General features: G+C 37.1%; 1 protein-coding gene and 1 long non-coding RNA gene across 4 annotated transcripts in view; one reads left to right on the forward strand and one right to left on the reverse strand.

Annotated features, from left to right (window-relative positions):
• Positions 1-24534, reverse strand: part of LOC135274016 (uncharacterized) — a 692063-nt gene that overhangs the window by 512961 nt on the left and 154568 nt on the right. The gene's annotated exons all lie outside the window — the stretch shown is intronic.
• On the forward strand, positions 19199-24159 carry GPR85 (G protein-coupled receptor 85). 3 transcript variants are annotated; one of them, XM_012457000.2, is made up of 3 exons: positions 19199-19366; positions 19558-19675; positions 20763-24159. In XM_012457000.2, exon 3 carries the CDS (start codon positions 20933-20935, stop codon positions 22043-22045), a length of 1113 nt encoding a protein of 370 aa, XP_012312423.1. In that variant the 5' UTR covers positions 19199-19366; positions 19558-19675; positions 20763-20932; the 3' UTR covers positions 22046-24159. The 3 variants fall into 3 exon arrangements, with proteins under 3 accessions (XP_012312423.1, XP_012312424.1, XP_012312425.1); XM_012457001.2 differs by having other exon boundaries at positions 19561-19675; XM_012457002.2 differs by lacking the exon at positions 19558-19675.

Raw genomic sequence — 24534 nt, forward strand, 5'->3', positions numbered from 1 at the left:
TATGACACGCCCTTTCAAACGCTTCCAATAAAGAGAAGTCTTCATGTTTGAGCACTTGACTTTTGGAATGAGCCAGAAGTGATTCAGAGCTAAGGCCTATATGTGAATGAGGTGAGTGAGAAATAGCAACCACTTGTGAGCTAATTATCCAATTGAAAGAGAATGTTGAGCTTCATTTATACCTAGTTACTAAGGACTGGGGAGGTTAAATTACTTGGAGAGGTAAAATTACCTCATTTGATAAAATGATGACTTCAGAGTAATAAAAACAAATTTCTTCTGTAACTTATAAGCCAAATTAAATGGTTATTACACTATCTAATGTATTGCTTTTTGAACTAAAAATATCATAACATTACGTAATTAGTATACATGGTAATGATATATAGATGACATTAGATAATAACAGAACGACACATACCTGTTCTCAGCAAAATTGTTTTCCCTCTTGCAAGCCACCTTCCACATGCATAAATTTAATGAAACTGCATTGGAACATGCATACCATTTTGTCTTCTAGTTTTGCTTGTCTGTTTAACATGTAAGTGTTTCATGGATATTTTAACAATCAAGTAATATTCTACCCCTCAGATTTACCATTACTTATTCCAAAACAATTCCTTTATTAATGCTGGACATGTCAGTGGTATTTAACATCTTATCATTGATAACACTATACTATAATAAGCAAAATAGACAATTTATACCAAGTATCAAAAAGATACTCATATCCTTTGAACCTGTGATTTCAGCCTGGAAATTGACTTTTATATATTAATTCTTACATTATATTTCATCAGATGCAAATATATACATAAAAATAAATCTAATGTGTTTATTGTCCTGATCTTCTAAAGAAGTGTGGTTTCCAACACGGAGGATAACTGAGGTGACCATATACTACTGTACCAGAAATGCTAGAGGTCTGGGTTTATAAAAGACACTCCAAATTTTAGGTGTGGAAAGAAAAGTTTCTATCCAAGGAGAGAAAGTAACAAATCTCCTGTTAGAGAAAAAGTTCAGAGTTACTGTGCACTTTTATAATAAGCAGTTCATAAGAGGGGTCAAAAAGACTCAGCATATTAAGTGAAAGAAGTATCATTATATGTTCTTGAATATTCATTTTCAAGACTATTTTGTTGTTTCATAATTAAAATTAAAATGTTATTTGTCCAGTGATCTCTACATTTTTTGTTAGTGGTCAATACTAATAATAGCTACCAAGAAATATTATTAATTAAACATTATGACAATAATAAGCACCAAACCACACAATGAAGTGTTTCTTTACTCAGTAGTGTTGCCAAGTGGCAGAAGTTCATGGCTATGAAAGTCTGTGATATAATGAAAAAAAGCACTAAACAAGGAGTCAAAACCATAAGAATCCTAGTTCTGGCTATGCTGCAAACAGTCTATAGGGCACCAAAAGAATCACTCACAAGTTATTTGGGGACTCATTTTCTTAAAGAAAAATATAAATAAGTAGACATGGTCTGCCCAAAACGCCTTCGCTGCAGAGCACTTAAAACTAGAAATCCTCTTTGAAGGCTGATTAGCAAGGTGAAGGAAGGCTTGGGCAAACAGAATACCCAGAAGTGGGGCCAGCCTTGAAAAGTAACAGAAAGTTTCTTGATAGATGTCATGACTTAAGGAAAGCCATCAGGAAACACCCCAAACCCAAATGCCTAAGTTCTATACACTCTCCAGTACTTTGGTAATATCTGCAATTTCATGATTATTGGTGCCTCTTCTGGGTCTTGCAGGCCTAGAGATCTTCTGGCTCTTGATACTGAATGTTAATATGACTTTGGGGTCTACACATTAAACTAAAACCAAAAACCTCCAAATGGAACTCCAAAGTGGGATTAAACACCGATATTTGGTTTAGGGAGAGGAATGAAGGATGAAATTACCAGAAGTGGGGAGAAGGGTCATGGATGGTCAATGCATCAAAAAAAACCATTGAAAAGTATACCATATGAGCAAAAGTTGGTCCTACCTAAAAGAAGGTTAAAGTTTTGTTTTCTAGTCCATTAAAGTAATAACGGCAGCCTAACAGCAATATTCTTAAAAATAGAAAACTTGTCTTTTTTGCTTTGCATTATTCTTGAATGCCCAAGATAAAGCATTTAATACAATGCACATTCAATAAACATTTGCAGTCTGACTTAAGAACTCTGTCCACAGAAAAAGCCCAAATGGTTTAGATGACAAAACAAAAGATGTCATAGGAAAAAAATATAATCTATTTTGGCAGCCTGACAAAAATTAAGTAGAATCAAAATAAAATTCAGATTAGTAGCATTACCATAAAAATATAAAATGAGAGCAAGGAAAGAGCACTCGTGCTTTTGTACAAAGAAGGCCTATCTCCAGTTTGTTTATACGTTTTGCTTTTCTATAAAACACTGGCAAAAAGTGGTTGCTATAGTGGGTTTTTTTATTTGTATTAATTTAAGGGGTACAAGTGCAGTTTTGTTAAATGGATATATTGCACAGTGGGGAGCCCTGGGCTTTTAGTGTTACCATTACTTGAACAGTATAAATTGTACCCAGTAGATAATTTCTCATCCTTCAACTCCCTCTCATCCTTCCAACTTTTGGAGCGTCTCCAGTGGCTTTGATTCCACTCTGTATGTTCATGTGTAGCTCCCACTTTTAAGTGAGAACATGAGGCAGTTAGCTTTCTGTTTCTGAGTCATTTCACTTAAGATAATGAACTCAAGTTCCATCCATGCTGTTGCAAAAGGTATTTCTTTCTTTTTTATGGCTGAGTAGAATTTCATTACACGTCTACACACACACACATACATATAACTTATTCCAACATGGAGGATAATATATATTTATACATATCTTATACACACACACACACACACACACACACACACCACATTTTCTTTATCCAATCATCTTTTGATGGACACTTAGGTTGATTGCATGACTTGCTATTGTGGGTAGTGCTGTCATCAACATATGAGTGCAGGTGTCTTTTTTATATAATTTATTTTCCTTTGGGTAGATACCCAGTTGTGGGATTGCTCGATTGAATGGTAGTTCCATTTTTAGTTATTTGAGAAATCTCCATACTCTTTTTCTTGGAGGTTGTACAAGGAACTCAACTCAACAGCAGCAACAACAACAAAAAACCTCATTAAAAAGTGGGCAAAGGACACGAGTAGACATTTTTTTTTAAAAGAACATACTAATGGCCACTAAGTATATGAAAAAATTCCCACCATCACTAATCATCAGAGAATGCAAATTAAAACCACAGTGAGATACCATCTTATACCAGTCAGGACAGCTATTATTAAAAAGTCAAAAAATAACAAACGTTGGCAAGTATGAGGAAAAAAAGGAATTTTTTTTTTTTTTTTTTTTTTTTTTTGAGATGGAGTCTTGCCCTGTCGCCCAGGCTGGAGTACAATGGCACAATCTAGGCTCACGGTAACCTCTGCCTCCCACGTTCAAGTGATTCTCCTGCCTCAGCCTCCTGAGTAGCTGGGATTACAGGCGCCCTCCACCACGCCCGGCTAATTTTTTTGTATCTTTAATAGAGATGACTATTTACCATGTTGGCCAGGCTGGTCTCAAACTCCTGACCTCATGATCCACCTGCCTTGGCTCCTAAAGTGCTGGAATTACAGGTGTGAGCCACCACTTTTTACACTATTGGTGATAATGTAAATTAGTACAATCTCTATAGTTTTGTTTTGGTTTGGTTTTAAGTACATGGCAGTACTCCCACTCCAAAGAAAAGACCCCCCTCTCTCTTTGGGCTTCAGTATACTCGAATGACATGACTCAAAAATTAAAGGAAGAAAGCGGTGAGGGAGGAAGGGAGAAAATTATTCTATTGAAGGAATCCAGTCATTTTAAAGATCTTTTACTACAATAAAGAATTATGTAGATAAAATGAATTTTCACTTACGCTTTTGTGATTAAAGCAAGCAAAAACATACGCACATTTTTCCAGATGAAATTCATGCTGCTTTAATTGAAGTTTTCCAGCTGCTACATAATCCTTCTTTATTTATCTGGCATATCTTCTCTGAGACTAAAACCTCCCCCACCCCCACTATTTATTGTCTGAACTCCCATCCCTAGTAAATCAATTCATTTGAATAAATATTTGTTGAGCAAGATATGGTGTCATTGAAATTAACTCACCAACAAAGGGGCTCTGGGAAAGGAAAATAGAGAGCTGGACTGTGGAGGAAAAAAGGGCAAGGGTAAAGGCAACTTCATATTCCTGTTCACTTGAAAAGACACAATGGCTGCCTGCACTTTCCTGCTCTCTACATCTCTACACTTGGTTCAACACTCCTGTTGTCCCACCCTTCCCAGCTGCCTCCTCCATCTTTGAACCATGTTTGTGGTCCTCCAAAATTCATATGTTGAAATTCTAACTCTTAATATGATTTTATTAGCAGGTGGGGACTTTGGGAGGTGCTTAGGGAGTACCTAACCCTCATGAATGGAATTAGTGCCCTTATAAAAAGAAGAAACAAAGAATCTCAATCTCTCTCTCTCTCTCTCTCCCCACCCCCCCCCACCACCCCTCACCACCCCATCTGAGGACCCAATGAGAGACCACCTCCACAAACCAGGAAGAGGGTCCTCGCCACAAACTGAATCTGCTAGCATCTTGATCTTGGACTTCCCAGGCTACAAATAAAATTCTGTTCTTTAGCCACCCCATCTACGGCATTCTGTTACAACAGCCCTTCTACCTCCCTCTGACTCTACTACTCCAAAACACACACAACACACACACACACACAGTTTTCTGATTTAGCAATAATGGTGTTGAACAATTACTGAGCATTTAATGTGCAAGTCTTGTGCTGAATGTTTTACAAATATAATTGTTTCATTCAATCCTCACCATAAACCAGTAAGTTAGGTACTACTGTAACTGAAATGCACGTTCAGTCCCTCACCACTTGCAGAGTCCAACTAACAAGAGCAAGGTATGCTATTAAAAAAAAAAGTGATTTTTTTATTCCAAAGCTAGTTTAGGGGAAGAGTACAGGCTTCCTGCCTTATTGTGCTGCTTTGCTTTTGGAGCAGAAAGTGGGTGCTTTTAAAAGGAGATGTGGCATGAATGGCATGCAGGGGAAGCAAGTAGGTGGGGGTCCACCTAACTGTCTTTGGTGCTTTATCTTCCAGGTGGTAAGTTGACATCTTCAAGGGCAGAACTAGGTTGAAAAAGTGTTTAAAACTCTCCAGGTGGGAGAGAGTTTTGTAGTGGGCATACTTTCGGTTGTAAATTAACTGTTATCTCTTGAGGCAGTCTTGTAGTAGGTGAGAGTTTTACTCTGGAGCTTCTAAGCACATAGATGCAATTGCCCTATGAGGAGTGTCTGGTGAAGAGGAGGTAAAAGGTTATAACTGCATTTCTAAAGAACTAAGTAGGAAGTGGGGAGCAGGGGGAAATGGGGAAAGGAGAAAAGGAGAGAAAATAATTTTAAAAACTCATTTTGTTTTCTCTTAGAAAAACAGGACTACTTGGTTACACTATTTTAGCTCAGTATTATCCATGGGAAACTCAGCTGCAAAAATGATATGGTCTCCCCAAGATCACACAGCTAGCAAGTAAGTGGCAGAGATAAAGTTTGAAACAAGGCTGTCTCCAGAGCTTGTGGATTTTTCTCCTTCCCACACGCATGAGCCTGGAAAGAGGGAAAGAAATCTTTGCCTGATCCTACCATCCAATTAAGCCATTTTCCAATTTTCTTTCCTTCAACCAGTCTACACCAACTCTTTATACATTTACTACTTGTTCCTTCTTCTCGTTCCTTTTAATTCATTCATCTTGTTATTCATTTATTTAGCTGTGTTAATACATCAGCTGCTGGGGATACAAAGATAGAAAAATCATAGTACATATTTGCAAGATACTTATAACATAGAGGGAAGAGAAATACCTTTACAAATCCTACAAGGTATGATACCTTGTGTGCCATAAAAGATTATATATATAAACACACTTATGGAAGTACTGAGAAGCAAATGGTTAATTGAATAAAGATGAAGCACTGCCTGACTTTCTCTGTCACAAGGAGCACAGGTGATAGGACCATTGAAATGGCCTTTCCCTAATTCATTTCTTTTCTGGCCTCCTCATGGCCTTGACTCTGTTGAGTATCTTCTTAGAACTATCTGCAACTTTTCTTTGTAGTATTGTATTATCTTACCCATTTGTTTATATAATGTGTATTTATTGAGCACCTATTCAATGCCAGACATTATTCTAGGCATTGAGAGTGCATAACCCCCTTCCTTCCTTCGTTTCTTCCTTCCTTCCTTCCTTCTCTTCCTTCCCTCCCTTCCTTCCTTCCTTTCCTTCCTTCTTTCCTTTCCTTCCTTCCTTCCTTCCTTTCCTTCCTTCCTTTCCTTTCCTCCCTTCCTTTCCTTACCTACCTTCCCTCCCTCCCTTTCTTCTTTCCTTCCCTCTTTCCTTTCTTTCTATCCCTTCCTTCCCTTTCTTTCTTTCCTTCCTTCCTCTTTTTTTTTTTTTTTTTTTTTTTATAAACTCTTGCTCTATAACCCAGGTTGGAGTGCAGTGGTGTAATCTTGGTTGACTGCAACCTCCACTTCTTTAAGATATCCTCCCACCTCAGCCTCCTGAGTAGCTGGGACCACAGGCATGTACCATCATACCCAGCTAAAAACATTTTATACACACACACACACATACACACACACACACACACACACACACACACACTAGTTGGTGATAGAAATACTAAGAAAAATAAAGCACAATAAGAAAAATAGAAAGGAATGGATAGGGAGGGATGCTGTTTCACAGAGGGTAGTCAGGGAGGGTTTCTCTGAGAAGGTGATATATGAGGAGAGATCTGAAGGAAGTGAAGGACTGAGCCATGTGGCTGGCTGAAGGAAGTTTCCACACACAGAGGGAACAGCAGGTCCTGAGATGAAAGCATACCTAGTGCATTCAAAGAACAGCAGAGTGAGGAAGATACCAAATGTAAATGAGGTCAGAGTGTTACCAGATCATGTAGGTCATGGCAGGGACTGAGAGTTTCTGGCAGACAAGAAAAATGCTCTAATTTAATGTTTTAAGCAAACCAATTTTGCTCTTTGGAGAATAAACTCCACGTTGGCAAGGGTACCAGAGAGAAACCAACTTGGAGGCTTTTGCAATGGCTTTGGGAAAGAAGATGGTCATTTTGTCAAGGGAGTCAACAGGGAGGGGATGAGGATTGTCTTCCTCCTGCCTTTCTGCTGCTCCTGTGCCATCTTCTTAACTGGTTTATCTTGCTCTTCTGATGTATTAACATTTATTCATTTTTTGGATCTTGGACCTTTGCCTTCTCTTCTCCCCATACTGTCTTTCTTAGAGAAATTTTCTGGTCTCCAAGCTACCTCACTCAGAGTAAGGCCCCAGGGCTTCTCCTATGAGCAGACAATTTCCATTTGGCTGGCCTTGACTCTCCGTGTTCGAGTTTTAAGACAAATGAGTGGTAATAAATGATGCCATGTAAATGCATGGCTGTCACTTCATATTCATTTGCTAAAATTAAACTCATCTTCCTGTCAAACTGAATCCCTTGTCTGATTGTACGTGTGTGTGTGTGTGTCTATGTGTCTATCAATCACCTAGCAAGGCAAGCTTGAACTTGTTCTACCCCCATCCCCAGCAATAATTCTGACCTACTTTGGTTCTTTCTCATTGTGTTTTTTTCCATTGACTCTTCTATCACATAGTACTCATACTTGGACAATTTTCATAAGCTCAAATACTTTAGAATTGTAAAAGTCTCTGGCTATCATCAGCCTGGCAAAGAGAAAAAACTGAGGGGAGGGGAGTGGATTAAATCTAAATCAGTGGTTTTCATCTGTGTTAATCAGATACCCAGGTTCCACAGAGCTGTCTTGGTAGCTTCCAAAATCAAGGAGTAAGATTTGGCTCTGAAAACTTGAAAAGTTTGAATGAATTTAGGGTAAACTACAGAAACCATCCTGGGTTTCCAGCAATCAACGGTAAAGACAGTGTAATAAACGTATGAAAGCCCAGAATATTTGTAATGAAATTGGGGAACATTTCTAAGACAACACACTTTCTGAAGCCTATAAGATCTCAACCTGCTTGCCAAATTGAATCACATTCTGATAAAATGCTTTCCACGGCCCATCTGTATTTAAACAGGGAATATATGAGGAGTGGGAGTTTTCAGATTACTATTTCCACGGACATTTGAACTTTTTTAGCTTTTTCTTTGTTTCATGCAACGTTGCAAAATAAATAAATAAACAGCATTTAACATGTCCAAACAGCTGGTCTGGCCTTCATGGTTTGAGAGATGGAATGCAGTTCAACGGGTTCTTCTCGTTAGTTAGGTTTATATGTGACCAGCTGCTGACAGAAACCATGCAGGCAGAGTGCCTCAAAGCATTACCTCACTCACATAGTAAGGCAGCTGAGACTTCACCAGGGCTTAAGTCTTGGAAAGTGATTTTTCTCTTCAACTCTGGTCACCAACCTGACTTTTCTGTACCTGATTAACTCTGGGACTATAGGAATTCACCTTTCTAGGCCTTATTATCCTTATCTATAGACAGAGACTTTATGCCTGATGACTTAAAGCTGGTTGGAACATTGGAAATTATCTAATCTGAATTCAGATGTCACGTAAGTGTTGTATAATACACACTGACTTTTGAAGGCTTAGTGAGAAAAGAATATATAAAATATCTTTTTAATAATTTTGTATTAATTATATCTTGGCATATTTGGATATAGTGCTTAAAATAAAATATATTATTAAAATTAGTTTTAAGTGTTTCATTTTACTTTTTTATTTTGAATGCCAGAAAATTTAAAATCACATTCATGGTTCACATTAAATATCTGTGGACAGTGCTGATCTACACCCTAGAGGCACTGTGGCATACTGAAAGTACATAATATTTAGTGTCAGAAAAACCTAAATCAAGTTTCTGGTTTTATTATTTCTTTAGGTAGGTCACTTAGCACAAACGCCAACTTTTCCATTGACCTAAGCAAGTTATTACATCTCTGTGTGCCTCACATAAAATGAATTTTCTCATCAGTAAAATGGAATCATAAAACCTACCTTATAAGGTTTTGTGAAAATGAAATAATAAATGTGAAGAACAAAACCTGTCATATTAATAGTATCATATAACTATTAATTATTTATATCTCTCAACCTGGTTTTTATTATATTTAAAGAAGAATGATACTTTAAAGGATGAGGTTATAATCCAATGAAATAATGTTTTTAAAATTAATTTATAAATCATGACAACTATGTGCATATGAGTAATGGCTCAGCTCCAAAAGTCAACAAATCTAGGCAATGCTTGATGGTAATTACAAAGTTCAAGTTCTGCCAAAGTAAATATAAGTTCAGCTTTCACACCTTTTCGCCCTAGTTTATCAGTAGGTTTGTCTACTATGCATTTGTTTATCCTATTACAGACTGTGTTCAAAGTGAAGTTTAGGTAAACAGTCAAAAAAGCTCAGGATTGATGTTAACTTCACCCAACATTTGTGCATATGCACACATGCTGGGCATTTAACTTGCTCTCTCAATAATTTTGAGAGAGCACATTAACTAACTATAGTTAGTTATTAGTTATATGTTAACTAAATATAGTTAGGTACTGCATAGTTATTAGGTTGACTTGAGGCTTTCTATGACATATTGTCCTTTAGAAGTATGTGGACATACTGTGAGAAAAAAAATTTCAATCATCACATATGGTACAGCTCCTCAGGGGAAGGAAGAGATTGTTTTTTAATTTATTTTCAAAACTGGTCACATGCTTAAAGATTTATTAGGAGAAATAGATGCAAAAAAATATTTTTTTTAATGAGACAGGGTGTCACTCTACAGCCTAGGCTGGAATACAGTGGCACAATCATAGCTCACTGTAACCTTGAACTCCTGGGTTCAAGCAATCCTCCCACCTCAGCCTGTGGAGTAGCTAGGACTAAAACTGTGTGACACTATGACTGGCTATTTTTTTTTTTTTTAAGTTATTAGGGATGGGGTCTCACTATGTTTCCCAGGCTGGTCTTGAACTCCTGATTTCAAGCTATGCTCCTGCCTTGTGCTGGGATTATAGGAATGAGCTACTACCCCTGGCCCTATGATGATTTTTTTTAAATGGAAACATTCATTCATTTATTCCACTAATAATTGCTGAATGCCTACCTTGTGACAGGCACTACTATAGGCAGAGGGACACAAAACCAGTCAACCCAGATTGAGATCTTGTCTTCTCGGAGCTATACAGTATCAAAATTATAGAGAGAGCAAGTTAAATATGAAACATGTGTATATACATACACAACTTCAAGGGTGATGTTGGCATGCATCAATCCAACTTCCTTGACTTTTTACTAAACACTATTTTGGACATAGTTTGTGAGTAGGATCAAAAACTCAGCCCATCTTTTCACCAAATGTCAAGTTATGTATGTTCTTCTGTAGTAGTAAGACTCATCGTGGAACTCCAGCAAGAATCTCACCTATTTGATGCCAGATGGCACAAAAAACAAACCATTTATAGAGTGGAGAACAAGTAGGCTATATACAAAAGTACTGTTGCTGCATGATTCCTAATCTTTCAAACAAGTGCCAAAATTTATGTGATTAACTCCCATTAGAATTTATAGAAATCAACAGTGCATGAATGGAATAAACAATCCTTAACTAAAAAATGAAGTCTTGAAGATCCCCAAGATAAAAGTGTGGATTTTATATATGTTTTTGATAAGGATTTTTTAATTGACAAATAATAATTGTCTATATTTATGAGGTATAATGGGATGTTTTGATCTATGTACATGTTATAGAGTCTATAAAGCTAATTAACATATTCGTCACCTCACCAATTTATCTTTTGTTGTGCTGAGAATATAAAAAATCTATTTTATCAATTTTGAAATATGCAATAGATTATTATTAACTGCAGGGCAATAAGTCAGTAAAACGTATTCCTCAAGTGTAACTGAAACTTTGTACCCTTTGATTAACATCTTCCTTTTCTCCATCCGTCTCCCTGTTGCCCACAGCCTCTGGTAATCACTGTTCTTTCTGTTTCTCTGAGACTAACTTTTATAGACTCCACAAATAGAGAAATCACAGTATTTGTTTTTCTGTGCGTAGTTTATTTCACTTAGTATAATATCCTCCAATTCCATCTATGTTGCCACAAAGGACAGAATTTCCTTATTTTTTGAGATTGTGTGTTACTATATGGTGCATATATACCACATTTTCTTCATCTATTTATCCACATTGATGGACAGGCTATTTCCATCAATGGAAGCAATAGCTTTGTCTATTCATCTACAATGATGGATAGGTTGGCTATTGTGAATAATGTTGAAATGAAATGGGAGTACAGATATTTCTTTGCCATACTGATTTCAATTCCTTTGGATATATACCCAGAAGTGGGATTGCTGAATGATATGGAAAATCTATCTTTAGTTTTTTAAGGAAGCTCCATACTATTTTCCAAAATGGCTGTACCACTTTACATTCCCACTAACAGTATACAGGGGTTCCCTTTGCTCTACATTTTTGCCGATATCAGTTATCATTCATCTTTTTGATAACAGTCATTCTAAGGGCCTTTTAAAATCAAATTTTAGAACTGTTTAGGTTGTAAGTGGAGAGCAGATCACACAATGTTCTGACCTTGCTTATTGGAAGCTGAGTGTTAAAGAGCTGCGTGGTGTAGTGGAAAACACTCTCTGGCCTGAGTCTGCAGACCAACTGAGTCTTAGTCCCTGACTCAAGCATAAATATTTTAGATGTAGAAGAGCCAATGCATGTGAAAGTGTTTTATATAATGCTATGCAACATATACAACTGTACCTCTATACAGAACATTCCTGAACTGGTGAATGCCTGAGAGGAAATTTTTAATTTTATGTGATGGAGTTGTTTTTAATTAACTGATCAGATCTACTGTGAAAGAAATGCAAAAGACCCAGGGCTCCCTTAGAAGAAACCTTCTAGAAAAGTGTGGGAGCTTACAAAGACCTACGGCTGTTGAAGGATTTAATACAAGTAAAAATGAAATGATAGCAGTACTGGAGCTGCACACCACACCCCCATAGTGACTAGCGGAGGCACCAGACTAATGAAAATTGCCAGAAATTTCTACATTCAGAATTCTCACAAGAGGACAGGCCATTTACCTGGACACCTTCCAATTTTTTACCTGGACAATTGTCTTCCAGTTAACCTAGACAACTGTTTGCCCAAACAACTAGCAACTAATTCTGAAAATGTTAGAATCATAGCTCTATTCTATAATTATAATTGGGATTAAGTGATATGAAATGCACAGTTAAAAAATATTGGAACCCTGGGCATGGGACCATTCCTACCTCTACCTCCTAAGCTTGTTCACATGCCCACCACTATGCAGTACAGTGACATTCAGACAGATGATGGGTAACAGCTAGAAGTACAGATTACAGAGTTTGTAGACGTAAGGCATTTGGTATTTTGAATCTCTATAAACAAGACACATTTTTCATAATGCATGCATGCAACAGCATTCTTTATACCCCATGGAAATGATTAACAACTCATTAACTATAGCCCTGCCAGAAAGCAACTGCTATAAATCACATACCAACTGCCAATACAGGATGCTGTGATTCTAGATCAGATAGAGAAAGGCAATCCCAACCAAATTCTATGTGCTGAAATTGTATGCACTCAGCCCTAGTCATTAGTACCTTCTGAAAGTGAGCTGCCATGCTGTTTTGAGTTGTTGGAGGTTTCATTCTGCGCTTCCTTGTTCCAGAGATTACAAAATCTTATTATCAACTCTGGACTATGTTCAAGCTTAGAGGACTTAAAGAGTGATTTGGCTGGTAGCCTTTTATTATTATTATTATTATTATATTCAATTAGTAAGATGAATCAGCACTATTTTATATGAGAACTTCTTATAGTCAGCTTTAATTTCTGCCTGGTAAAGAAGGGAAAGCAATACCTTTTTTTATTTTTTTAAAAAAAAGGACAAAGAAAATGCAATAAACTATAATCGTGATTTGTACCCAAGATTAACATCATCTTGCAGTCTTTTTCTGGGTAGCTAAATGACCAGTTTCTGTTTCAACCCCTTTGCTTTCTGTCCTATAGGTAATTATTAATAATCCACAGGCAAAATTAGACCATAAAGTATCCATCATTTAAAACTTTCTTTTTATACTATTGAGCTTTTTATTTCTGTACTGATAGATCGAGTTTTCATTTCAGGACGCACCACTCTTTTGGCTACTAAAAAATTAATGATCATGAGTCCAAAGCCAGATAAAATAAGCAGATATTTTGTCACCTATTTGAGCACCGGGTTATGAGCTCAAGGCATAAAATATCTGCTCTTGGCTCATAATCTACATGAGAGGCATTAACTTATTAGAAAATGGTTTGAAATTACTAAGTAGTAAAGCAAATAAAGAATTATGTAAATGCTAATGTAATAAGACTAAAAAGCAAACAAAATTCCCTCAAATCCAGAGTAAATCTTTGGCCAAAAAGACTTTCTGCCCATCATAAAAATAATTATCCTAACCTTATTAAATTAAGAAAGGCATAGAGTCCAGTTGGAGCCCATGCCATTGTCTTTCTTCTTTTATATCCTTCCCAACGGTGCCTAGTACAGCATCCTTTATGTAGTAGAGTCGTAACTTCCCATGAACAAAAATGTGCCCAGTGTCTTTGATATGCCAGGCATGAATAGTGACAAAATAATAGAGCTCATATTCTCATGGAGTCTAGAACATTTGTTAAATGAATGAAACAATGCTGCCCCCAGGACTTATTCTTAATAGAGTCTGTTTTAACATGAAATTAGGCAGATGATAGCACATTTCCATTTTAACCAAATATTAACCATATTAAATTAAAGTAGTAACTATATTTATAAGGGGTGGGAATTTTAGTTTTGTCTTTGTTTTTATTTTATAGGGTTCAGTTGTAACGTTTAAAAAATTAAGAGAAATGAAAGTGGAAGGACTAAACAGAATGTAAGTTTGGATGGTCAATATGAAAAGCTCTTTAATTAGAGTCTGGGGTAACTTTACTTACTTTAGAGTCTTTACTTTCAGCCATGTTTTAATTATGTTCATTTTTCAAAAAGCTGAACACCACAAAAGCTCAAATAACCATAATCTGCTCATATCATATAACAGGTCCTCATAATAATGGTCCTAATGCACTGTATGACTGAGATAACCTCTGGATAATCAAAGAAAAAATACCTCATACTTCTAGAATTTTAAAAATTATATTGCATTTTTATTTCATGAAAATTTACAATGCATGCAAGATATATGTGACTCTCCATTAACCTGAATATTAAGTTAACTTCCTATTTCTTAATTATTTTACCAACACTTACTTCTTCTCCTCACCTACTCTTCTAAAACATTCTCAGGCACACACACTCGCACCCATGACACATCCATGTGGGGGTCACTTTTTTCGCTTTACACGGTTGAGGCTAAATACTTTTTCAAAAAGGCAAAGGTGAATGAGACAACTTAGAATATTTTAACAGACAAAGGGCTTTTCCTCTAAGCTCTAAAGTTTTACCAGGCATTAGTACAAAAACTTGCATTTGCTCTTCTCATTCACAGGGTCACACTTCAGTAATGTGTAATATGAGAAGAGTTTAAAGACTTCCAGAAGAAGAAAGCATGCTATATTTATTTAAATAACCATCACTTTGCTCATAAAACATCAAGAGAATTCATTCAAACCTTTATCACCGAGACAGTGCTGTCATTAACGGCAAAATAGTTTCTTAGCCTGACCTCATAAGCCTTTAAGCCTGTGTCCCTTGCTTGTTAATCCCTTACAGTCTACTGACTTTCTCTTCTGAAAGTGCTTTCTCTAAGATTGCTAATGATTTTCCTCATCACCAGATCCAAGGATATCTTCTTATGTGTTATTCTTCTAAATCTCTGAGTCACAACTTACAGTGATGACCACTCCTTCCTTGAAATTCTCTCCTCCCTCAGGGTCTATAACATTGGTTTTCAGGTTCTTCCATGATCTTCCTGTTTCTTTTATGGAGGCATTCTATTAGGTTTCTGATATGTTCAAATGGAGGGGAATGGGCATGTCTGTTTTGTTTAACCTCAACCTTCTTCTCTCTCAACAATCTCTCCCTTGGCAATGTCGCCCGATAGTTTCTCTATAAATACTTTCTGAATTCAGGCTCTTCACTTTCAACTGAGTATAACACATCAACATTTAAGTATTCCACCAGCATTTCACATTCAAGTGTCTAAAATTAACTCACTCTTTTTGTTACCAAACCAGCTCCTTCCTTTGTAACTTTTGTTTCCTCTGGTTAATGGTGTCTTCTGCCTCCCAGTTCTTCTCCAAGTTCGAAACCTGAGAATTGATTCTTACCCCTTGATCTCCTTTGCTTCCCTAAGCCAATTACTCCATAAGAAATATGGCTCCTCTTAACAAGCAGATCCACCCCTTTGCTTCTCTTCATTTTTCCCGTTCCACTTACATCAGTTCAGGCTTTCCCTACAGTGATGAGTCCACCTGTAAACTGGACCTACCACCCAATTTCTTATTTCTTGCAAGATCTAGCACAGTGCCTCATACAGAGTAGGAGGAGTTCCAGCAATGTTTGTTAAATTGAATAAAGGAACAAGTCCTGAAGTGTTCTGAGAGGAGGAAATTGTCAACATAAAGGGAAGAAGAGAAGGTAAACTGCTGAATCTTCAAAAGCTTGGAAGTTAAATTGAGAAGGAAAATCTTAGAGATGCTAGCTTTAAAATTAAAAATGAATTATATTAACACTTTGGAACGTATTTTGTGGCAGAGCAGAGAGAAAAGTCTAACAAATGAACTGTGTAGTGTTTTGGAAAAAAAATGCCAGATTCTTAATGTTTTAAAAACTAATTAACATTCTGAAAAAGATTCACTGTTTGGGATGTTCACGATTATGGTTATTCCCAACTCCCAAGGCATAGTTTGTCTAGCATATTCTTTCACCATTCTGCTCCTCAAATAGATTAATACAATGCCCTAAAAACTTTCAGTTACTTAGATGTCACTATGAAAAAAGTCACTTTTTGCAGCAACTAAGATGTGAAAACCGTTATCAACTAAGATGTGAAAACCATTATCAAGACGATTATCAACTAAGACATGAAAACCATTATCAAAAAAGGGAGGTGTATAATCTCCCCTCCTACTGGTCACTTATTCCAGGTTAGTAATTTTTTTTGAATAATCGATCAGAAAGTATTTCTGTGCAAAAACCCCCAATGGTAGCCTTTCTTACCAAGATAGTTAAAGTTTTAAAGAAAACTTTAAAAAGGCTCTTTTTCAGATACAGCTTTAAATTTTGGTAACAGTTGAAAGCACCAAAGACGCATGTTTTAAGCTTTAAGCAGAAGAGATGTCATTTGAAATGAATTACTAAATTTCTTTTAGGATGTTTTATTCTAGCCTGTTATTTTCTGCATTTACCAAGGGTTAATTTCTGACACGCACATTCATGTAAACAATGCACAGAACAAAAACACTCACTGTTTTTGCTAATCATGATACTGTGCATCACTTGGCAAAAATCTGAAATAGATTAATTTTGAAAAGAACGTCATTGGTTTTTAATAAAATGGTATATGCTTTTCATAAGAACCAAATTAAGCAATTATATCAGTTTTCCTAATACACTGATCAATATAGTACATATAATGTGCCAACAGTTTGTAAACCCTCAGAATCCTTCAAACCCAAGGATTAAGACATATAGTTTTATTTCCTTTGCTTTGTTCCTTTATTCTTAACCTGGAAATCAATTTTTCTGGGTTTGGTGATATAAGGAATAAAAAAAAGAAATTAGCTAAGACCAAATAAGTGTATGATCTAAACAAATTGAAGCAGTAACTTTACATTTGAGAACTTGCAGATGATATGAAACTTTTATCAGCTACTAAATGTATTTTTTTAAAACCCTGTTGATAGAAGATGTAGCTTCCAATGTTCTCCCCAGTAGAGTTAATGAGCTAGATGGAAAATATCTCATTAATTTCTTTAGCCCCCTTGTGAGTCAAGAAAAAGACATTTTTATCTAACAGCTGGTAAAACTGAAGAATTAGTGGGTGTAACTGTGCTTTACTATACCCTGAGATGTGGATGTGAAAGAATATTGCAAACACACATACCCTCTTCCTTATTTTTAAGGAATCAATATCTGCTTAAAGAATAAGGCTAGTTGAAACCCTTGGATCCTGGCCCTATAAATTTTAGCAGAGTAAATTATTGCCTCATGGCCTGGCAGTGCAGTGACTCTTAATTTACTTTTAAATAGCTTTTCCCTAATCTGTACAACCTAACATCTGGCCAATTATGAATCTTCAGCAAACTTAAGTCTCTTATTCTATACATTTTTTTAAACTGTAAATATTTAGGAAATAACTCTTTGCAAACTACATTGAAGCACTTATTGGGAAGCAAAAAAGCACAAGTTGAATTGATTTGTAGTTTCACAAAAACGATATACGACATTTTACTTAGAAGTTGCAAACCACCAGATAGTTTTGAATTCATTTGATTTGCAAAAAGTAGAATGTTTTACTTGAATGGAAATGCCCTCAAGTTACTTCCAGCATGGCTATAGGATTGATATTTCTAGGTTAAGGGAATGCCAAAGTTTAGGGTCTCAAGTATATTCTTTTAAAAAAAAAATTATCCCTTTTTTTAAATGGAATTAGGAAATTCAAGAACAAATCAGGGAAATTTAACATCATTTCAGTATTACCAACACAGGGCTTTGTGTAATGACTGTGACATCAAGCTTTAAACAGATAAGGCTTTACCTCGGCTCGTCCAATAGAAATACAATATGTAAATTAACCCATATTATCTGTATGCTGATTGGCCTGAGTTCCCCTGAATGTCACAATCTCACCACCCAGCAATGAGGTATTTTACTGCTGTCTCGAGATCAGATTATTACTGTAGAGAAGATTTTTATTTTTCGTTTCATTAACAAATTATTATAAAGCAATAAGCATGCGAGAAAAGAAGCAGACGTTTTACATTGGGAATTAATGAAAGCATGTTTGATAGTTTTGGGTAGGGGAACTGGGGAGTTAGTTGTCTAAAATTTTGTATCATCCCCACAAACAAAACTCTTCGGAAATGGTAAAATAAGAAAATGCATGATTCTAGAGGCATTGCAAGCACCCACGTGTCAGGCTACGTGGTGTCTGTAATATCATCCGACCTTTTGGATTGTTGTAAGTTTTATATATTTGTCATATTCCTAGTATTTTCCATCTGTAATAACAAAGGGGACAAAAGGAAACTCATACACACAACTCTTTGACATCACCCATCATTGGTCAGCCGAACTTGCAAGAAAGGAAAAGAAATACTGTTGCTTGGTGGGGTGGAATGCCAGGAATAGCCATTTAAACATTTTGTAAGCCTGATTCTTTACTGACATCCTTTAAGGTAGAATGAATGTAACTCATATTGTCCTCTGAACTTGGTTTTCTCCCTACTTTTACGCATGTCTGCGTGCACTGGAGAATAGAAAATGACTAACAAAAACAGAGCTGTTCTAACCTGCTTCCTTTCTTCCCCATTGACAATATTTTTTACTGTGGAAAAAAAAATTCTTTCTTCTTTTTTTCCCATTCTTTTCTTTTTCCAAGCTAACCTGCAAATTCAAAGGTTAGCTGGAGATATCATTAAAAAAAAAAAAAAAAAAAAAAAAATTAAAAGAAGCCTCCAGTGGTTTGGACCACCCCAAAAGAAAAAGGAAGAAAATGTTTGGAGAAGGCTAGGGTTCCGGGAAGCTGAGGAGGGGGAGGGCGTCCCAGGCACGGTGACTTCCTCGTGCGCTGCCTTTGGGAAGACGATGGGCCTGAGGTCCTGAACGGGCCTTTCCAACCCCCCACTTCAAATGCGGGGAGGGAAAAGTTCAGAAGCAGCCACGAGGGGACAAATGCTTAATGCTGCAAGTTGAACTGGACAGGGGAGTCGATAAACCTAGCCAGCTCTGGAGACAGGTAGGGGCTCCTGTTGGTTCCACAGAGGCTGAAGCAGCCCCGCCGCCGCCCTCGCCACCGCCACCGCCGCCGCCGCGGCCCCTGCGTTACTGGGGGAGACGGTGCCGCTGCGACAGGGGAGGACGCGGCTGGAGCTCAAGGAGGTTCCAGCGCGCAGGCGCCGCCGAGCCCTGCCTGGATGCTCAGTAAAGGCACTAAGGCAAAAAAAAAAAAAAAAAAAAAATCAGCAATTTATAGAAAGAAGAAGCTATAGTCTGTCGGGATATCCAACACCAACAGGTAGGAGGATATACTCTTGGTTAAGTTTGGAGGAGGGGGGATGCACAATGTTGATCAAACTGCAGGTTCACGGGGAAAGAGCCCTCCCTCAGGTTTTTGTGCGTGTGTGTGTGGTTTTTTTCTTTCTTTCTTTTTTTTTTTTTTGACAATAAACTGCATAATGGAAGTACATTCAGACAATGCATCTTCAGTAGGGCTTACTGAGAGCTCCATTTCTGGAAAGGCTTTCAAGACCGAGGAATATCAGACTGCGAATCACCGGGAACGGTTCCTTTGCAGCACAGAAGCAATCTCTCTCCCCATCTTCGCGTATGTAATGCATGTCTCTCTCCCTCTCCCCCTCCTCCACCCTCCCCCCATTATAAATCCAGGGGTGGCGGATTTCAGGTTTCGTAATGTTGCATGATGCGAACAGTATTTACCCGAGGATGTACCGGTGGGGAAATTAAAATCATCGAACGCAGTTTTGCCTGGGCTTCCATCAGCATATTCCGGGCCAGTGAGAAGTGGCAAAGGAAACACGCTTGATGGGAATAACAGAGGAAGCCGATTTCCCCGGTGTGGTCCAGGCACCAAGAGACAATGTGCATTTTGTTTTAAAATAAAGCCGTTTGCGATTTGCAACAAAGGTTATCAGTGTAAATGGAAAAGGCTTAATTGCCCAAGAAATACAGGTTCATGTTATATTCATTTGAATCCAGGCAGCCAAGGTTTACAAATGGAAGTGCATTATTCCTCTGGGTGTGTTTCTCTGGCCAATATTTACATTAACCATTTTAATAATCATGTGGGCTTAAAAGATTTGCCAAAAATGGGGGTAGGGTGGAGAAGGAAAGACAAATGATTAAATCACATCTAATCTTGGGACAAGTTCCTATTAATTTTGAAGTCTAATTTTGAAATTTTGCTTTAAGATGAATCAACAAATACTCTCATGCAGCATGAATAGTGGCACTTAAGACATATTTTGCACGGGTTCTTTGGACCCACATCAGCAGAGAAGCTGCCTGTGAAACACTGACAGATACTAACAGATCTCAAATAAATGTAGGTAGTCTCTCTGCCTACCAAGAGCAATCTTGTTGATTCCATTGCAATTCTAGTGATTAATTCCTGGACTGGCATATTTTACAACAATGGGACATTTAATCTTTCTCTCCTAGAGGTACCCAATCAAATGTATATTGTCCAAAATAGGGACATTTTAAAATTTACCTAGCTTAGAAAACTAAACAAGCCAATTCTCTGAAATCTTGAGCAAAAATATTTACTAAAGCAAATAATACTATTCAAAATTAAAACTTTATTTGCTTCCCCATAAGTGAACAGCTTTATGTTAGCACTGTCTGACATCATTGCTTGTTAACTTAAGAACTAATAGCACTTTTTTTTTCAGATATTCTGATGGCAAAACAAATGGAAGAAAAGAGGAAGCATGACTGCAGATTGGATCAGTTCTCTTTGTGGATTATATTTTCAGTAAAATGTATGGATCTATCTTTTCCTTTTTCTTATATCTAGATCATGAGACTTGACTGAGGCTGTATCCTTATCCTCCATCCATCTATGGCGAACTATAGCCATGCAGCTGACAACATTTTGCAAAATCTCTCGCCTCTAACAGCCTTTCTGAAACTGACTTCCTTGGGTTTCATAATAGGAGTCAGCGTGGTGGGCAACCTCCTGATCTCCATTTTGCTAGTGAAAGATAAGACCTTGCATAGAGCACCTTACTACTTCCTGTTGGATCTTTGCTGTTCAGATATCCTCAGATCTGCAATTTGTTTCCCATTTGTATTCAACTCTGTCAAAAATGGCTCTACCTGGACTTATGGGACTCTGACTTGCAAAGTGATTGCCTTTCTGGGGGTTTTGTCCTGTTTCCACACTGCTTTCATGCTCTTCTGCATCAGTGTCACCAGATACTTAGCTATCGCCCATCACCGCTTCTATACAAAGAGGCTGACCTTTTGGACGTGTCTGGCTGTGATCTGTATGGTGTGGACTCTGTCTGTGGCCATGGCATTTCCCCCGGTTTTAGACGTGGGCACTTACTCATTCATTAGGGAGGAAGATCAATGCACCTTCCAACACCGCTCCTTCAGGGCTAATGATTCCTTAGGATTTATGCTGCTTCTTGCTCTCATCCTCCTAGCCACACAGCTTGTCTACCTCAAGCTGATATTTTTCGTCCACGATCGAAGGAAAATGAAGCCAGTCCAGTTTGTAGCAGCAGTCAGCCAGAACTGGACTTTTCATGGTCCTGGAGCCAGTGGCCAGGCAGCTGCCAATTGGCTAGCAGGATTTGGAAGGGGTCCCACACCACCCACCTTGCTGGGCATCAGGCAAAATGCAAACACCACAGGCAGAAGAAGGTTATTGGTCTTAGATGAGTTCAAAATGGAGAAAAGAATCAGCAGAATGTTCTATATAATGACTTTTCTCTTTCTAACCTTGTGGGGCCCCTACCTGGTGGCCTGTTATTGGAGAGTTTTTGCAAGAGGGCCTGTAGTACCAGGGGGATTTCTAACAGCTGCTGTCTGGATGAGTTTTGCCCAAGCAGGAATCAATCCTTTTGTTTGCATTTTCTCCAACAGGGAGCTGAGGCGCTGTTTCAGCACAACCCTTCTTTACTGCAGAAAATCCAGGTTACCAAGGGAACCTTACTGTGTTATATGAGGGAGCATCTATAAATCTTTAGCCTTGTGAAACACTAACTTTCTCTGCTGAGCAATTGTGGCCCACAGCCATATCTTGAGAAGAAATTCAAGAGTGGAATCAGCAGTTTTAAGGATTTGGGCAACATTCTGCAGTCTTTGCAATAGTTCACCTATAATCCTATTTTAAATCTCAGAGTGATCCTGCTGACTGCCAGCGAAGGTTTGTAATTAAGAAAGGACTGAACCACTGCCCTAAGTTTCTTTATGTGGTCAAAAACTAGATAATGAAAGTAGCAGGTGCTAAGTATCAGTGCTAAATGCTATGTATGTCACTACATATGAAAAAACATCAAAAAACAATTAGCATTGGACATCTTAATAAATTAAGTTGACATGAGGTAAATGTGTTGATAAAAACTAATTTTAGAAGTTTGAAGACTTTAAAACATTTCATACTATTTATTGTTTTGCAAAGACTAAAATATTTGGGGACTTAAAGTACTGTAATCCACTAAAGACGTGCCAATGAATTATTGGAATATCACACTTTAAAAACCGCCTTGTAAGTTCTGGGGAGCATTCCAAAGCAGTATATTGGTTCCAATTAGAGTTTACTTTTTTGTATTAATACATTGCTATTTCTAAATACCACTTTCCTTATCTACTAGTAAGACTGCTAGCATTGAACTGTATTATGTGGTTTTTGTTGATTTGGTATAAAGTTTTTCCAATTCATTTATATTTTACAAATGCTAGATATTGGTCTGGGAGGCAACATTAATGGTACCAGCCAGTCACAACTGAGCAGTTCTAATAATGCAGAATAAACACATGTTGCCTTAAAGGGTTATCTAGTATCCTTCATCTTATTTAGCATTGGAGCAAACAGTCAAGGGAAATCGAATCAGTAACTGGTCACAGTCATGCATCTGGAAGTGCATGGAAGATCATTTAGTACTTTTTCCTTTTTTCTCACATGGTTTGAAAATTAAAGTGCACATCACTGAGATAATGAAATTTCCTTTTGAGGTGTGCTACCCATTCTAGAGTGTTCTAAGAAGCAGGCAGTTGATGTACATTTATATTTTAAGTCAGCTGTCAAGGGGAGACCACAGCCTTAGTATGACATCCTGCACAATTTGTGAAGCATTTATTCTACTGAAGGCACAGTCTTGTTTATACTTTCTGCACATTCAGTGTATTGGTCATTTAAATTATTTCAGTTTTAACTTGTGAAAGCTTATAATATGATTTCTGGTATTTTAGAAATACATTAGAGTCTGTGAGTCTCATTCTTTAAGATACAGATGTGTGAACTTCAATATAAAGTTGCATTTGCCAAAATTTACCCGTGTAGCCTGTTAATTTTCTTGAAATAAGTTTTACATTTTTGGCACATAACAATTTTTTTTAATCTGGGAGGCAAGCACAAACTAGGAAGACTAGCTTTATTATGTTTTTTTTTTTTTTTCGTATTTGTAGCTAGTATATTCCAGACTGGAAATGTATGAATGATAATCAACATAAAGCTGATAAACTGATGTAATATTATCTGTAAAAGCATTATTTGGTAGTTTATTATCATCATCCCTCTATTGTTCTTACATGCCAGTAGTATTTAAAGATGTATACCTGCTTAATTGGCTAAGAATTTTAGTATAAATATCACACTTTAATTTGGAGCAAAGTACTATAGAAATTTGGGGTTCTAAGTATACAACTTGTAAGAAGAATGGTATACACTAGCATTATGACAAAACTAGAAAAAGTTATTATTTTGTTTGCTTTGTGTTGTTTTATTTGTTGGTTTTTGTGAAGTTTGTTTTTTTTGTTATTTGATAATTAAGATTAGGAATCTAATAGAACAGAATTTCATATTGCTATAGTACTTCTGTAAAGAGAACATCAATATAAATAAGGAAAAATAAATCAATGAAATGTTTCAATGATATATGCAACTATTCAGTTTTGCTCATATAAGGATAGTTCAAGCCATTTAGTGAGCATTCTGACCTCATTTTTACTTTACACCAAAGTTGATTGGATCTGAGACAAAGTTTAATGCACAACAGTGAGTTGGATCTAGCAATAAAGTCTTCTTGGTACTGAAATCATTATCTAAAATAAAGAAAATGTTATCAAAAGATGTTCTGATAACATTGTGATTGCAACTTAAAAAATTTACAGTAGAAACATAATTGCAATGATGATAATTATGGCGAACTTTGCTTAGAGGTTCAAATATCACCAGCAATCAGTAGAAAATTCAGCAATAATCTTAAGGCCAGAGACAACAGGTTTCACTATTGCATAGACAAGAAAACAGGTATGGGTTACACGTCTGGGATTGAGGAGTCAAGAGCAAGAGCCAAGTGAAGCTGCCTGACTCCACCTAGCTATTTGGAATAACCAATTCCCACGGTTTTGGTAAGTGACCAGCCCCAGTGATCAAGTGAGTCAGGCCAAACTGCAGTGACTTTTATTTAAGCCTACTCCTGACTAACTTGG

The sequence above is a fragment of the Aotus nancymaae genome, unplaced genomic scaffold (genome assembly GCF_030222135.1).
Source record: "Aotus nancymaae isolate 86718 unplaced genomic scaffold, 86718_ANA_hifiasm-v0.15.2.pri h1tg000002l, whole genome shotgun sequence".
In the NCBI taxonomy this organism is placed as follows: domain Eukaryota; kingdom Metazoa; phylum Chordata; class Mammalia; order Primates; family Aotidae; genus Aotus; species Aotus nancymaae.

What these genes read in the sequence shown, in the direction of transcription:
- GPR85 (XM_012457000.2), top strand. Translation starts at nt 20,933, where the DNA reads ATGGCGAACTATAGCCATGCAGCTGACAACATTTTGCAAAATCTCTCG.